The sequence below is a fragment of the Enhydra lutris genome, unplaced genomic scaffold (assembly GCF_002288905.1).
Source record: "Enhydra lutris kenyoni isolate GAN:26980312 unplaced genomic scaffold, ASM228890v2 scaffoldscaffold63, whole genome shotgun sequence".
In the NCBI taxonomy this organism is placed as follows: Eukaryota; Metazoa; Chordata; class Mammalia; order Carnivora; family Mustelidae; genus Enhydra; species Enhydra lutris.
In genome coordinates, this window is record NW_019154147.1 from 4,776,953 (window position 1) to 4,793,878 (window position 16,926).

Sequence of the window (16,926 nt, forward strand, 5' to 3'; positions counted from 1 at the left end):
CTCAAAAAGTTAAGTGAAGAGTTACCGTATGACCCAGCCATTCCACTCCCAGGTATATTATCAAGAGAGATGCAAGCACATTTGCACAAACTTATACAGAAGTATTCATAGCAGCATTATTATTCATAGCCCCAAACTGGAAACTCATCCCATCGACTAAGATAAACAAGGTGTGCTCTGTCTATATGATGGAATGGTATCTGGCCATGAAGAGGAATGAAGTTCTAATACATAGGACAACATGAATGAATCTTGAAAACATCATGCCAGGGTGGGGGGGGAGATCAAGTCCAGTGAAGTCAGACACGGAAGGCTACATAGGGTATGATTCTGTGTATATGAAATACCCGCCTTAGGCAAATCCGTAGAGACAGAAAGTAGGTTGGTGATTGCTAGGGACTGAAGGGAACTGAAAGGAAGGGGCAGCGACTGCTAATGGGTATAGGCTTCTTTGGCGGGAAATGAAAATGATCTAAAATTAGATACTGGGGATGGTTGCACACTCTATACAAAAACCACACTTTAAAGGGGTAAATTTGGGGCACCTGGTTGGCTCAGTCAGTCAAGTGTCTGCCTTTGGCTCATATCATGATCTCAGGGTCCTGGGATTGAGCCCCATGTCGGGTTCCCAGCTTGGTGGGCAGTCTGCTTCTCCCTTTCCCTCTCCCCGGGCCCCCACTCAAGCTCTCTCTCTCTCTCTCCTCTTAAATAAATAAAATCTTAAAAAATTTTTTAAAAAAGGGGTAAATTTATGGTATGTGAATGATACTTCAAAAAAGACATTACTTAAAACATTACACTTATCTCCAACTGAGTTTTTCTCCATACCATAATCACAATAATTCAACTACCGAAAATAAGAAAGATTTAAAGAAAAAACTGATAGGGACAGCCTGGGTGGCTCAGTCAGTTAAGCTGCTGCCTTCCGCTCAGGTTGTGATCCTGGGGTCCTGGGATCAAGTCCCGCATCGGGCTCCGTGCTTGGCAGGGAGCCTGCTTCTCTCTCTGCCTCTGACTGCCACTCTGCCCGCTTGTGCATGCTCTCTCTCTCTCTCTATCTGACAAATAAATAAATAAATAAAATCTTTAAAAAAAAAAAAAGAAAAAAAATTGATAGGACCTAAAATGTCCAGAATGCAACAAAATAAATACTTCTCTCTCTCTCTCTCTCTCTCTTTTTTTTTAAAAGATGTATTTATTTATTTGAGGGAGAGAAAAAGAGAGAGAGAAAGGAAGAGAAGGTGGGGGAGAGCTGGGGGAGAGGGAGGGCATTTCAAGCAGACTCCTGCTGAGTATGGAGCCTGATGCGGGGCTCCATCTCATGACCCTGAGATCATGACCTGAGCCGAAACCAAGAGTGTGACACTTAGCCAACTGAACCATCCAGGAGCCCCAAAACAAATATTTCTCGAAAACCAACAATATCCATGAATAGTTCTAGGGTTCTAGTCAGAAGCACCATCTTTTGAACAAAATCTATGGAAAAGAACTTTCATGGGTATCTTTCCTTCCCTACTAAATCTTCAGGAGCAGTGGGACTTTTAAGCAAATTATCTGGATAATTCTGAGAAGTGGCCAGATTGGGGAACCAGTGAGTTAGTCCCCATACAGAATTATTCCCACTCCCAAATTCCTATTTAACTCCTGTATTTTGGCTTTCTGCCACATCTTTCAACTGAAACTACAGTTAACTGAAGTTAGGAACAGTGTACTGGTTGCCAGAGCTAGTTAACCTGTTTCCTGCCGTCACTTCTTCACAACATTGACTGTTGACTACTCCCTCCCAGAGACTCCTTTGGTTTTCATAGTCAACATCTTTGCTAGTTCTATACTTTTGTTCAGGCTTCCCATCCATCCATTAGAAGTATAGGTTTCAGCACACTTGGCTGGCTTGATTAGTAGAGCATGCAACTCTTGATCTCAGGGTTGTAGGATCGAGCCCCACATGGGGTATAGAGATTACTTAAAAATAAAATCTTTAAAAAAAGAAAGTATAGGTTCCTGAGGATGCTATGCTTACACTGGGACTTCTGTTTTCCTGGAAGATCTCACCCTTTCCTGTGGTTAAACTACCACCATACATTGACGGCTCCAGACTTAATTCTCCAGTCCAGACCTTTCTCCTGAGCTTCAGGCTTATCTATACTCTAGTTGCCTATTGTGCATCCGGAAGTCCCATGATACCTCAAATTCCATGAGTCAAAATCTATGTTATCTCCCCACCAAACCTGTCCACCTCTAATGGATATCAGTTACCCACCAGTCCCACCTCCAAACTGGAATCGTAGATATCACTGTTGCCTCTTCTTACCTCCCACCCTATTCAGTCAGCAAGTGTATTCTACTTCAGAAAGAACTTGACCTCATTCTTCTGTCTTCCCTCCTATTCACCTTCCGTCTGCCCTTCTTTTAGGGTAGGAACTCATCCTCCTTTGTTATTATAACTTCTCTGATCCAACTGATCTCAGGAATTCCTTTAAAAAAAAAAGTGGATCGTGTCATCCCACTTTGCTTTCTTTCTTACATAATAAAACCCCAATTCTGTTCACTTCTGTTTATCACTTCTCTTGACCTCCCGCCGCATCTCCCTATGTCTTTACCACACCAAACTCCTCTCCATCTCAGACACAGCCGGCAAGAAATAAGTAGTCTTTAAACATTTTATTCTGTTCAGTAGACTAAAATAAACACATGTATCTTTACACTTCAAATGTTCGCAAGTCCACGTTCCAGGATAGGAATCAAGCCTAATTTATGGTGATATTATACATTTTAGGATTAAAGACCCAAATTAATCTAATGCTCATGGTAGGAAGAAGAGCTTACATAAGCATGAATTCTCCTTTGGTTTATACATCCCTTCAAAATCAAAATGGATTTTATGCTTTGATAAGATGTCTTTTCATTGAGAAAACGTGTATTTGGGGGGAAAGCAAGCATCTTTGGCCATGGGCAAAATATGCTTTCTTAGATGGAGAAATAAAGCAACCCGGGGAAAACAGGTCATTCGTGTGTTTACTCAGCATTTCCTGAGCACGTTCATGCACTCCTCTTGCCCATCAGGTCTTCCCTGCAAATCCACTCAGAACCCAAGCTGTCTCCCTAGTGGATGTGACAGACGGGTTTTATGCAGCCAGAGGGAAGGATTAATGATCTCAGCAAAGAGCTGGCATGTTCAAATGCAAAAAAAAAAAAAAAAAAAAAAAAAAGCTGGCATGTTCAAGAGGTTTAAATTTTTTAATTTATTTTTTTTTTATGTAACAGTTTTAGCCAAAGCTGCTCTGGGACTCAGCGGAAGCAGAATTTCACAGGAGGACAAACTTGTTGACTAATGGCCAATCACTACGCGGCAGGGAGGGCCAAGCCTTGGTGTTTGTGTCACGCCTTGGGGGCGTGGGGGTGGGGGTGTGGTGGGAGGTGGGGTGGGACGAGCACCACTATCAAATATTTAATCGGAAAAACCAGTCCGGCCAGTCGTGCTCTCGCAGACCCTTCGAGAAGCACCGCCACAAGATGACAGACTGAATGTACGGTGCAGCCTGCGGGGTCCTGCCCCGCTGCAGGTTCCTGGAGAGCAGTCTGTGGCATCGTAGACGTTCCCAGAATGCCTGATTTCACAAGACTCATTTTGTTCTTGTTTTGCCTGACGGCTCTTGTGGAGAGCAGAAAGCCCAAGAGGAGGAGATCGACTGGGCAGCTGGAAATGACCAAGCCCAGGTAAAGGCTTGGGTGGGAGGAGAGGAAGGTCACCTGCAGGGGCGCTCAGCGCGCCAGCTCCCAGGAGGGCCGGGGCTTACACTGACCCGCTGGAATCTATTTTCCAGCCAGAGGTTGATGGGGCCACCACCTCACTGAAAACAGCCTCTCTCAGAGCACAGATATTCTCTAGGGTCACAAGCTGTGAGAGAGCAAAGCCAGACCAGGCTGAGGAGTTTGTTCTGGCATCAGTGTTCTGTCTAGGCATTTCGATTTCAGGCAGGTGGTTGAAGATTTCGTGGGTAAAAACATCTCATGCTTCTGATCTTGTGCTGCTTTGTTCCTCAGGATGACATCCTGTAGGGACCAGAGGGACCTGCTGAGTAATTGCACTCGAGAATTTTGGAGGAGCGGGGAGGGGCGGGGAGGGGCAGGTGGACCCCGGTAGATAGGAATTTAGTTTGAACTATTGAGAAAAAATGTAACTGAGAGTTGTCCTCTTTAAATTATTGGACTGGGAACAGCTTTCTAACTGTATCGGGTATCATTTCACTGTTTCAATCTTAAAAAGATATTTGAAATTTGCTAGGTTATCCAAAATACATGTGTGGGCAACAGGTGTAGGCAACTGCCATTGCACGATGTAACAGAAACATTTCCAAGATACTGGTTCGGCCTGGAATGTGCATTGAAAATCATATTACAAATCGAAGTTTCTTAGTAAGTTTGCTTGAACCGATGGACAAAGCCTGATACCACAGGCCTGATGGAAACAACGACTGTTTGGCATGAAGAAAAGAGCAAGCAGCTGAGAGGTAGAGGGTGTGTGTAAGATGTCACACATCTGTTCCGCATTCTACTAAGCATTGCGAGAACTAGAGATTGTGAATATAAACTAATATATGGAGGCACATTTTCTAAGTCACTGGCTTTTATTTTTAATCAGGCATCGCTCTTGGTGACAATTTTTTGAAATTGTACTTCCAACAGATCTACCTATAAGTTATATACATAGACTATTACACATATGTATATTAAAGTAAAACTCGATTGCTTCGTTATTTTTAGATAAAAACTATCAGTGAGAGTTACATTCTCTACTTTCTGCATCCCAGTAGACCATCTTAAGCTCCCAGGAATATGCTGGCTTCAGAGACTGCCGCTCTCCAGGAGGTCCAAGCTCTGCAGGACCTAATCCTAGTCACGCAGAAAGCAACAGATAAAACTTGTCCAGGAGGACAGGAAGGAGGCACTCACTGCAAGTCTCCTCCTGGGGATGTTGCCAGAATTCGAGGCTGTTGAATTGGAAGGAGACTCAGGGGTCATGTGATCCTGTAATTCCTCTGAGCCCTAAGACTGTGAAAGGTGAACAGGTGTTGGGTGAAAAGGGGGTCTCGGGCTCAAAGAAATTTGGGAAACTCTGGTTAGATCATTTTGAACAGCTGTCTTTACAGCACAGCTTCTCGAACCTTTATTATGCAAATAGACATTCTGAATCTTGAAGAGGAAAATAAATTATACAGTTTCTCAAAAAAAACCCCCTGCTTTTTTGGGACTATCTTGTGGGATTCATATTTTACAGAGCACATATTGGGAAACATGGTTTCAATTTTATGGATGCTGAGAAGTCTGTTGGAAGGCAGGAGTAATTCATACAGCTACTTAGTGACCCCACTGGGCTAGAACGTAGGTTCCTTGATTTTCTCAGCCTGGAGGAAAAGCGTTGTATGGACTTATCTATTCCCTGAGAACACTTCTGGGGTTCAACAGGAACCCCTCAGGGGTCCTCAGGGATCCTGCTCGGCAGCCTGGGCTGTCATACCTGTGTCACTCCTCAGAAGACTACAGTCATTCCCAGGCGCTGGCTTGAGCCTGGGGACAGACTGATTCTGACCCTTGTGCGTGAGGAGAGTCTCTTGAAATCCATCCCAGGGGGTGTTAAAGTGGAAGAAAAGATGAACCCACACATTCAAGAAGTAAAAAATAATTATTGAAGGGAGGCTAGGAGAGAGGATAGAGAAAATGTCACCTTAGGGAACATGATTCTAGGCCTTTCTAAATCCACCAGGGCACGTGCAGGCTCAGACCATCATAAGGCTCTGTCTGTCTGTGAAAAATTTCAGCCAAGTGTCAGACTAAAATATTACTTTCCTCATTGACACACAAGAGTTAAGCTGTACGAATAAAGAGGAACAAAATGACATGACTTTTAGACCACTTCATCTCTGTAAGGTAGCTTCTTTCCTTGGAAGTCTGTCCCCACCTTCCACATCATACCGTCTTAAACACACATACCATACACCGTACACAGGATTTCACCCAGTCACTCACACACACACACAAACACACACGCGCGCACACGCACGTGCACGCACACACACACACACACACACACACACACACACACACACTGTTAGGATCTTTTGTAACCTACGTACTTTCCGTATCATCTTCCCAAGGCACTCTCACAAAACAATTATTCTGCTCAGAAGGTGCTTTTTCCAGACCTGCTTCCGGTTTTCCCACCCCTCGTGTCCCCCTTTATGGAACTGCTGCCACCTGAACCTGTTTTCTCCCGACTATTCGATTTGCTCTCTTCTCTTCTCCCCGCCTTTCTTTCTCCAGCTTTATTCCAGTCCCTCCCTGCCCGCTACGTGAGTTGGCTTCTGGACCCCGTGATTGCTCCCCACCTGGCAAGAGAGGCTCTTCTCCCTGGAGATCTGAAAATGAACCTAGCTCTGGGCTCTGGGGGTCCAGGCTCTCACCAGATAACACTCTCTGGTTCCTCCTGGTCCCAGAGCCTGGGGGCCCCTTCCAGATTTCCTCTCCCATTTGCAGCCCCCGTGGCCAGCCTTCTCGTGGTCTGCCTCGTGGTTTACGTAGTGCCAGGCCCAGGAGCAGCTTTGCTTTCCTGATGCCCAGTGATCCTCACCCTCCCCAGTGGCCTGGGGAAGGAGGTGGGGCCAGGAAGTCAGAGAAACCAGGTTTGGACCCTGGTTCTGTGGCTCCCTGGCCATGGCCGTGTTTCCTAATCTCTCTGAACCTCGTTTCTCCAACTGAAAAGAGTGCTCATGAGACCTTTTCTCCTGGGATGAAGGGTTAACTACAGCTCAGGGCCTGCATGGAGGGAGGGTGATACGTACAGGCATGGTCGTCATGCCCGCTATTATGCCTACCAAATGAACCTCAGCATGGTGGCACCAGCCCTGCCTCTCGAAGGAGTCATGAGCAAATTTTTCCTCCCTCTCCACCCAAGGCTGTTGAGGTTCTGGCTCCCCTGCATTGGGCTGGGACTCAGAGTATGGCCCCTGGAGTCTAGGGTCTTTGGGCCAAGGCATCCGGGCACTGGAAGGACGAACTGAGGGCATCTGGCTCACACAAAAAGCCCAAGGCTGGAGATATTAGTGGCCTGAATTATCAAATAACTGGTTCCTTTAAAAACAACAACAAAACCCAGTTCTGGGCCCTCAGGAATGGCACAGGCATTTCAATCTCTTCTCTCCTGCAGTGGGGCTGGAATTCTGCAACTTCCGCAACCAAATCCTCCCCTCTAAATGGAGAGGAACACTGCTGGCCAGCCGGGATTTGCTCCCCATGAGGCAGAGGGGTAGGGCGCTGGCTGCGCTCACAATTTAATGTCTGTGATGTGCTAAGCCCTTAGGCTGAGCTCTTCCTCCGCCTTTCAACGGTGCCATTGCTGGGTGTCCAATATGGCCTGTCATGCAATTGCTGTTCAGGGAACTGGGCCTGGTCCCTCCTGACTTCTGGAGCCAGGCTTGGGGTGGAGACCATGACAGTGGAAGCTTGGTGGAGGTACCCTGACAGTGACCACCACGCTTCAAGGGACCCAGACTTGGGTTCCATATTCCAGCTCACTGGGAGGAAGACGTTACATTAGACTTCCCTCCAATGGGCTTGTCTAAAAGCAACTCCAACTTCTTCCTCCAACTTGCTTAACACCTTCAGTATTTTCCCATTGCCTTTGGATAAAGACAGAAGTCTCAACATGGTCTTCAAGGCTCTGCCTGGCCCGGTCCCCGCGTACCCCGCAACCTCTTCCTCCCCTTCCCCTTTTATTGAATCCCTTCTCAACCTACAGCCTAGACCACCTCAAACTAGAGGTGCGTTGAGTTTAAATGCTATAGGATATCCACCAGGGGATCATCAGGTCGGCAGTTGGATAAAAGATCTAGAGCCGGGGGTACAGAAGCCGGAATCATCCACAGGCTAATGACAACTGAAGCCACAGACATAGGCTCGCCTGCCAAAGAGGGTGTAAAAGGAGAAGAGGAGGTGGTGGGACAGGACCCTGGGGATATTAGCGTTGAAGGGGTGAGCTGAGGGCAGGGAGGCGGCAATGGAAATTGAGAACGAGCTCTCGGGTGTTGGGAGGACAGCCCAGTCCTTGGTCCTGAAAGACCAGATTTCCAGGAGAGGCATGGTCCTCCAGGTGGCAGAGAAGCCAGCACTCAGCAGGGCCTCGGGGCCCGCACAAGGGACGCAGGAAGTGCTTGGGGGTGAGGAGGCGGCTGTAGCTTGTGGCGCACAGGTCTCTGGGAGGGTTATGGATTTGTGAGGAGGGGGGGAGACTTTTTTTTTTAAAGAGAAAGTTTAAAGACAAATATATCTACCATACCTGTAATGCTACCACTTTTCAATAAATTTTATGTGAAGAAGATGTGTGGTCTAGACAGACCTTCTGCTTAGTTTGGGTTCAAGGGAGAAGAGACTTGAATCCAGTTTGAAGGCTGATGAGAAGGAGCTGTGGGAAAGGGAGATGCTGATGAAGCTGGAGTGAGGATGTTTGAGGGCAGAGGTCAAGGGCTCTGGGAGGGGAACCAGGCACCTCTGCCAAGCCCCCAGTGAAAATAAGAACCTGCAAGGTTGACAGAAGTGAAAATACCCCTACTGCCCGTGCCCCCACCCTGTTTTCACCTTCTCCCTGGATATCTTACAGGTACCTCAAAATCAAGATGGCTAAGAATGAAATGCAACCTCTTCACCACAAATGTGCCATTTGCCATCTCAGGGAATGCCCCCACCATTCACCCAGGTGCTCAAGTCATAAACCAGAGTCATCCTTGCCCCTGTCTTTCCCTCACACCCTATATATAATCCATCAGCTAGACCTTTCTGTCTTCCTTAGATCTGATCACTTCTCTGCACCTCCCTTCCCTACAGCCCTGATCCAGGCACCATGTTCTCAGCAAGTTTCCTAATGGTCTCCTGTGTCTACTGTGCCCTCTTCGGTCTTCTCTACACAGTGGTCAGGAGATTGTCTCAGGTCCTAAACAGTCCTTGTGACTCTCCTGTTCAGAATTTCATGGGTTTCCCTGTCAGTATTATACTCATGAGGGTCTCATGATCTTGTCCCTGGCCTTATCTCCCACCTTCTTTCTTACTGCTTTGTTTCTCCTTGCTCTCCTCACACAAGCCAGACTCACTTCAGGACATTTGCACTTGCTGTTCTCTCAGAGTACACTTTCTTCACATCTTCTCATGACTTGCTCTGTCCCTCATCCCATCTGGGTCTCAGGTGGTTTCCCTGATCACTTCCACCCCAATCCATCTCCCTCTTATTTCTTATCCTGATTGATTACATTTTTATGGCACTTAGCACTTTCTGAAGTTACATTACTTATCTGTCCACTTGCTTATTGTCTGTCTCCCCGACCGGGTTATCAGCCCAGTGAGGGCAGTGAGTATATGTCCTCCCCATGACTAGTACCGCATCTGGACAGAGTCAGTTCTCCATAGATATGTGGTTACCAAGTGGATTTGAGTCTAGGAATTGAGGAATTGTGCAACCAGAGTGTAGGATGGCTGTCCCTATGGATGCTGACATCCCAAGGTTGATGGATAAGAAGAGAAGTGGTGGGGCCAAAGCCATCGCAGGAAGAGGGAGAGTGGTTGGGAGGTCTGGAGCTCCAGGTGGTTCTGAGAGTAGGGCTATAAGGTGGGAAGCCCAGCTTATAGGGGATTCTGCTTCTTGGTGGGAAGGGAGGTGGGCAGACCAACTTTTAGACCAGCACTGTGTAAATAAAACTTTTGAAGACTGTGGAAATGTTACAGATCTGCACTATCCAACATAGTAGCCACCAGCCTCATGTGGCTATTAAGCATATAAGTATGGCTAGTGTAATTAAATAACATTAATATTATTTTATTATTGACTTTATTTTATTAATTAAATTTCAATTTAATTTAATTTAATTTAAATTGACTTCAACAGCCACACGGAGCTAGTGGCTACTTTATTGATCAGCACGGCTTTAGCCCTCCCAACAAATTATACCACCTGGGCAGAGCTTACAGAGAATAAAAGTTAAGAAAGACTTCATAGGAAGATGTCTCAAAGAACAGGACCTTGAGAGAGGAAACATGTTACTTCCCTCTTACAGAGTTTAAACAGGAAATATGCCTGTTTCTTTAAAAAAAAAAGAAAAATGAAAGCATGATAAGAACATTGAGAGTAAAATAAGGATGTATATATAAATGAGCAACAAACATTCAACCCCAAATCTCTTCATTTACTAGAGTCCTTAAACATCCTGTACAGAACAAAATTTACGGTAACACTGACTTCTGATTCAGCTGTTTTGTTTCTTCTGTCAAGAATTAGATCTCACCGGTGTGTGGGTGGCTCAGTTGGTTAAGCGTCTACGTTCAGTCAGGTCATGATCTCCAGGTCCTGGGATTGAGTCCAGCGTTGGGCTCCCTGTTCGGCAGGGAGTCTGTTTCTCCCTCTGACCCTCCTCCCTCTCATGCTCTCTCTCTCTCTCATTCTTTCTCTCTCAAATAAATAAAATAAAATAAAATAAAAAAGAATTAGATCTCATATCTTGTCAGACACAAATCCATCCTTCCTCCCTCTCTCCTTACTCTTCTCCCTCCTCTCTTCCTTGTTTTTTGTTTAGTGATGATCGTGTCAGTAGAATATTGCTTTAGAATATTTTGGATTTTATTGTTTTTGGATTATGTGTGGTTGTGGTGAAGGGAAAAAAAATAAAGAAGATCTGGAAGGAGTGAGTGTGGGTGAGAGAGACTAAAAAATGACTACTTTGCCATCTGGGTTGAAGAAAGAGAGTGAACCCGTGTCTGCAGTCCTGGCTGGCTCCAGTGTCCACCACCCGGCTGAGTGGCTGGAACAACTCTGTCCCCAACCGGGGCCTTGATCCCCACTGAGTGTGCCTTGTCTGTTCCCCCTGGGGTTGAGGCTCTGCTCGAGCGTGGGTTCTGCTGCCAGCTGCCAGCTGGACTGAGACAAGGAGCGTCAGGTCTGGTGAGGCTAAAACCAGCATTTTAAAACTTCCATTATATTTGTGTCAGAATTTTATTGATTATGAAACCAATATTATAGTAACATAAGAGAAACATTTAAAAAGCAAAAAATTTCTAATTCTCCACCATTCAACCCAACGGCTGTCATGCAATCGTAACTTACCTTAGGTAGGTTCTGGAAGGGTCTGGTCCTCAGGACCTGCTTGTGAGGACCTGAGGGGGACAGGGTGGGTGGGAAGGGGTGTGTGTGTGTGTGTGTGTGTGTGTGTGTGTGTCTAGCCTTCAGCCGATGGAGAAAAGTTTCCTAACAAGTAAATCCTACATTGTGGGCCGTTGAAAAATGTCTCTTGCCTGTTTTTGCAGTCACCTATATAAGAAGAACCTTGACGTGACCAAAATCCACAAAGGAAAACCTCAGCCGCTTCTCAGAGTGGAGGATCATGATTTCTCCATGAGGCCCGCCTTTGGAGGTAGGACCGAGCGCTTCCCTTGGCCGGCGAGGGGCCTGGTCCCTAGGGCTGCCCGCTGCTGCTCTGTCCCATTCTCTCAGGCACAGCCCTCCCCTGGATCCCCACTCACAGTCAGATAAGCCCAACTGGGCTTCCAGAGTCCCTCATTTTCCCAAGGAGGGGAGAGTTGGAAGGAAGTGAGTGAGAGGGGTGCCGACGGAAGTGTTGCTGACCACTAAGCTGTCAACTCTATTTTCCTCAATTACAAGCCAGCCTGGAGAGTCTGGACACAGAATGGCTCCCCTGCTCAGCCTCCCTGTGATTAGCTGGGAATTGCAGCAACAACAATTTAACCCATGACAAGTCCTCTCCTAGACTCGCTCTCAAGGGGGGGTGTTGCTACTTTGGAGTCAGGGAGGCGTCGTGTGAGGCTGGTGGCTGTCCCTTCCAGGAACTGGAGAAATGCCATAGGCAGGACAGGAAAGCCATCTGTTCTGACCAGGCAGGGAGTGGGCTGAGAAGAGCAGAATGCATGAGCTGGGAGGACCAATGCCCCCACCTTGTGGATTCGGGAAACTGAGGCCCAGAGCATTTCAGCCACTGGGCCCCAGCCAAAGCAGGCCTGGGTCATTTGGCTTCCCACTCCCTTTATCTCCCTTTCCAGATCTTCTCTTTTTTATTTTTTAAAAGATTTTATTTATTTGACAGAGATCACAAGTAGGCAGAGAGGCAGGCAGAGGTGGAGGGGAAGCAGGCTCCCCGCTGAGCAGAGAGAGCCCGATGCAGGGCTCCATCCCAGGACCCTGAGATCATGACCTGAGCCGAAGGCAGAGGCTTTAACCTACTGAGCCATCCAGGCGCCCCTCCAGATCTTCTCTTAAGTCCCTGGGGCTATAGGGGTGATCGGTGGGCAAGTCAAAGACCTTCTCTGAGCCTCTGTTTGCTGGTTTATAAAATGGGGATAGTAATCCCTATATCATCGTTGTCATGGGTGTGTGGGGGGGGGTTGTCAGGATTAAAGGAGATAATGTATGTAAAGCCCTTGACACATAAGGGTTCACGGTCCCCTTAGAAAAACCCAGCTGTCAGGCCTTCCTCTGTGGGCCTATTAAGGGATTATTCGTTTATCCCAGAGGCCTTTGCATTTTAAAAGGCCTCAAAGCCTCTCCCTCCATCCCTGAGCTCTCACACCTACTGAGCAGGAGGATGAAAGGAGCAGGCAGATGACGGCCCAGTGCCTCTTCTTCCTGCCCCAGTGCTGCTCACCCCGGGCTCAGGTCAGGAGGCTGCCCTCTCTCTGCCCTGCCTTCGCAGTTGCTGGTCCTCCCCCCACCCCTGGGGCTCACCATAGTCATGCTGACAGGGAATTTTAGGAAAACAAATTTCTCCTGAATGAGCGGCTCAGAAATTGCTATATCTGCTCCAGGAGGTCTGTCAGCGGGAAGGTCCCTGTTGCCTTTCTCGTAGAGCCTCAGTTAAGATACAGAGGGTTGGCTAAGCAGTGAGAACAATAACACACAACAGTATTCATGACAGCTAACACATTTATAGTGATTTTCTGTGGCAGGCACCATTCTAGTCAAGGAATGAACATGCAGGATCTTATTTTAGTCCTCACAACAGCTCCGTGAGGTAGATATTATTATTTTCCCCAGATGGGGAAACTGAGGCCCAAGAGGTGAAGGGACTGGCTCCAGTCACACTCCTGCTGAGGTTAGGCTGTACATCCCTCAACGCAGGGCTGACCTATCCAGCAGGCAAGTAGGCATAGTGTCAAATGCTCACAGTGATACTCTTAGAAGCCTCTGGAAATATTTTAATATATTTTAAAATCAGAAGAAGAAAAAATACAATGTTAGGTAGGAGAAAATATTTTAGGATCTATATCTTATATATTATGTAATTACATGTTCACCTCATACCAATAGAGTTATAAAATATGCTTTTTAAAAAAAATAAAATATGCTTTTTAACCTTTTTTATGGAGGAAGGAGCCCATGAAGCAAAAGTGCCCAGGGTTCCCCAAAGTCATGCCGTGGCCTGCCTCGGGGTTGTGCACGGCTTTGTGGGGCAGGTGTGTGTGTATGGGGCAGGTACTATCCCGAAGCACTTGCAGTAACTTTCCACTGGAGGCTGTTGGCCGCTGGCAGGAGCCTGGGTAGGCACCTGGTCCAAACCCTCAGATTACCTGGGGTAAAAAAGAAGAGCCTGAGGCCCTGGGGGCTTAGGAGGTGGCTACAGAGCAGCCAGAACAGAACTTTGGTTTCATCTGCGATATAAGCCGCAGAACTGAGAGCCTCATAAAAACGGCCCCTCCTCCAGGAGAAAGACAGGAAGCCAGGAGCTGGCTCTCAGGAACGGCAGGGTGAGGTGGTGCCATGTTCCCAGAAAACCTGGCTCAGAGCAGAATCTTCCAGCAGGCTGCAGCCCCAGTCCTGGTGCCCCTTCCTTCAGCCACATCTGAGTAGCAAGTCGGACTTCCTGTGCCCCGATCCCTGCCACCACTGGGCCCACCAAAGGGGCCGTGCAGGGTGCAGGGTCAGGACGGTCCCCTGCCCCTGCCCGAGCTAGCCTCTGAGGCTGGGAAGGCCCTGACCTGAGGCTCCTACCCATCAGATCTCAGTTCCCAAAGCACAGGGTGGGGTCTGTTTCCCCCTCTTTCCAATCCCCTTCCCCAGGGCATTTGGTCCTCTGGACACCTTTTATCCTGTGCAGGGCTTTTCTGGGTATCCAGATATCACCTGGCTGGAGTGGGGGACAGGGGGAACATAGCGAGGTGGCAAGGCTGCATACTCTCACCCAACCACAGATAAGAGGGCCAGTGACTTCAATCCAGGCCAAGCAGGTGGGATGTGGTCATCACGGGAGTGTGGAGGATCTGGAGATGGTTTAGAGCCAGGAAGCCTTCCCTGTGGGTGCTCCTGAGGGTCCCAGCCCACCAGCACCTCATCCTTCGGAGGGGGACACTGCCTGCGTGTCAGGCAGGTCTCCAAGGAAGGAGGCTGGCGGACAGCACCTAGGTGACTCTGGGCAAGTGAAGAAGGCACTCCTTCCTTGTGCCAGGCCCCCGGGGAGAAGCGGAGCCTGGGCCCATCCTGACCCCCATCTCCCCTTAGCACCTGCGCACCCTAAGCGGGTCATGTGAACAAAGATGTCTGTTGCTCTTTGTGGGGGATGTCTAACTCCTGTCTTCTCTTTCTAGTTTATTTCCTTAAGAGGGGCTTCCTTGTGGATTGATGTTTAAAAGTAGTTGAAGTAGAGAAGAATTTATCTAAGGTTAGATACCCCATGGGTGACCTTTTTAGTCCGGAAGGAGAAAAGATTAAAAATCTAGCAGCTTCCTAATAATCCCAGGGATCAGTTGAAATGAAAATACCTTGCCTAAGCTGCCAGCTGGCAGATGCAGTATGTGTCCTGGTTAGAGGAAGCTCCAGAGACCTGGGGGGGTGGGGGTGTCTCCTCTGTGTGTTAGGAGATGGGTTGCAATGCTGGTGGGGTTTTTTTGTGTGTGTGAGTTTTGTTTTTTAAATTTAGTTGTAGTTTTGTTTTGTTTTTTTTTTTAATTGTGGTAATATATATAGAACATAAATTCTTACCATTTTAACCATTTCTAAGGGTACAGGTCAGTGGCCCTTTTCCTCAACCACCACCACCTCCCATCTCCAGAATTTTTTCATCCTCCCAAACTGAAACTCTGTACCCATTAAACACTTAATTCCTATTCCTTCCTGTTTTCCCAGCCCCTGGCAACCACCATTCTACTTTCTGTCTTTATGAATTTGACTACTCTAGGTACCTTGTGTGAGTGGAATCAGACAGTTTTCGACTGAATTTTGTGACTGGCTTATTTCGTTTAGCATAATGTCCTCAAGGCTCACCCATGTTATCAGAATGTACTTCCTTTTTATTATTTTATTTTATTTTATTTATTTTTAATATTTTAAAAAATTTACTTATTTGACAGATAGAGATCACAAGTAGGCAGAGAGGTAGGCGGGGGGTGGGGAAGCAGGATCCCTGCTGAGCAGAGTCTGACGCGGGGCTCCATCCCAGGACCCTGGGATCATGACCCAAGCCGAAGGCAGAGGCTTTAACCCACTGAGCCACCCAGGCGCCCCTGTCCTTCCTTTTTAAAGCCAAGTAATATTCCACTGGGTGTATAGATCCCCTTTTGTTTATCCATCCATCTGTTAGCAGATACTGGGTTGTTTCCACCTTTCTGCTGTTGTGATAATGCTGCCATGAACACAGGTGTGCGGATAGCTGTCGGGGACCCTGCTTTTAATTCTTAGGGGCTATATTCCAAAGTGGAATCGTTGGGTCATTCTGTAATTCTGTAGTTTTTTGAGGACCCTCCACGTTCTCTTCTATGGCAACTGTGCATTTCACATTCCCACCTGCACAAAGCTGATTTTTAATTCACACTGTACACAGGGATGGCCAGGAGGGAGGGAGGGTCATCACGGAACTCTTGAATTATCTCCAAGGACTTTGTCAGGCTGGTCAAGAAGAATGGTGGCAACAAAGTAGCTTAGGTTCCCCAACCAAAATACTTCAGTTCATAAGACATATACATACTTCTTGAGCTGCAGGGCCCCTGACTGGCTCAGTCGGTAGACCATGCAACTCTTGAACTCAGGGTCATGAGTTTAAGCCTCATGCTGGGTGTGGAGCCTATTTAAAAAAAGAAGCCCTGTACTTTTTGAGCTGTTACTATGTGTCAGTGGGGTCTGTGTTATCTGGAGACCCAAGAGTGAGCAAGATAGCCACAGTCCTTAGAGTTTTTATGCTCTAGTGAGGAAGACCAGGGTTGATCAGGATGTCAAGTTGTGCCGGGAAGGAAAGTACGGGAGCCACAGGGTACACACAGCAGCGTCTGCTGGGTACACGCACCAGGCAACTGCTGCCCTGAGGAGCCGGGGAGGAGGAACACCAAGGAGCCACCCTTGCCTGGGAAGCATGCGCTCTTGGAGTCCTTTACATTCTGTGACTTTGCCTGACAAGATAGATTGTTCTCAAGAAGCTAACAGTCTACTGGGGAACAGAGAAATGATGGAGCAATGTAGGACGTCTCTTCCGATGGAGTAGGGGGACTGAGGGAACGGTGAGAAAGAGGACTGGAGATGACTTCCCTCAGGTGGCGATGCTTGCCATGAACCTGGGAAGATGCTTAGTGGGTGAGCCCAGTCGGCGGGAAAAAGAGGACAAAGGACAAGCCAGGGAGAAAGGTGCTCTTGGGTAAAGATGAAGTGTGTCAGGGAATATGAGCAGCTCCTCATGGCTGGACTCTATCATGTGTATGTGTGTGTGTGTGTGTGTGTGTGTGTGTGAGAGAGAGAGAGAGAGAGAGAGAGAGATTGAGAGAGAGAGAGGTGGAACACAGAGAGATCAGCCTGGCTGGGCAGGGGCAGCTCTGGGAGGACGTGTGTTTTAGGAGGCTCACTGAGGGCTTGTGGGAGGATGCTGGAACAGTTAAAATGGATACTGTCCACTGACGGGC

At 47.5% G+C, this 16,926-nt stretch overlaps 1 protein-coding gene across 1 annotated transcript in view; it reads left to right on the top strand.

The window, feature by feature from the left end:
• The first annotated feature begins 3,589 nt into the window (after positions 1-3,589).
• The window catches only part of LOC111158815 (gamma-aminobutyric acid type A receptor rho2 subunit), a 43,452-nt gene continuing 30,115 nt past the window's right edge, over positions 3,590-16,926 (top strand). The window contains exons 1-2 of the mRNA XM_022521086.1: positions 3,590-3,717; positions 11,341-11,447. Of these exons, the coding sequence (XP_022376794.1) occupies positions 3,605-3,717; positions 11,341-11,447 (220 nt within the window). The 5' untranslated portion in view covers positions 3,590-3,604. The remainder of the gene's footprint in view (positions 3,718-11,340; positions 11,448-16,926) is intronic.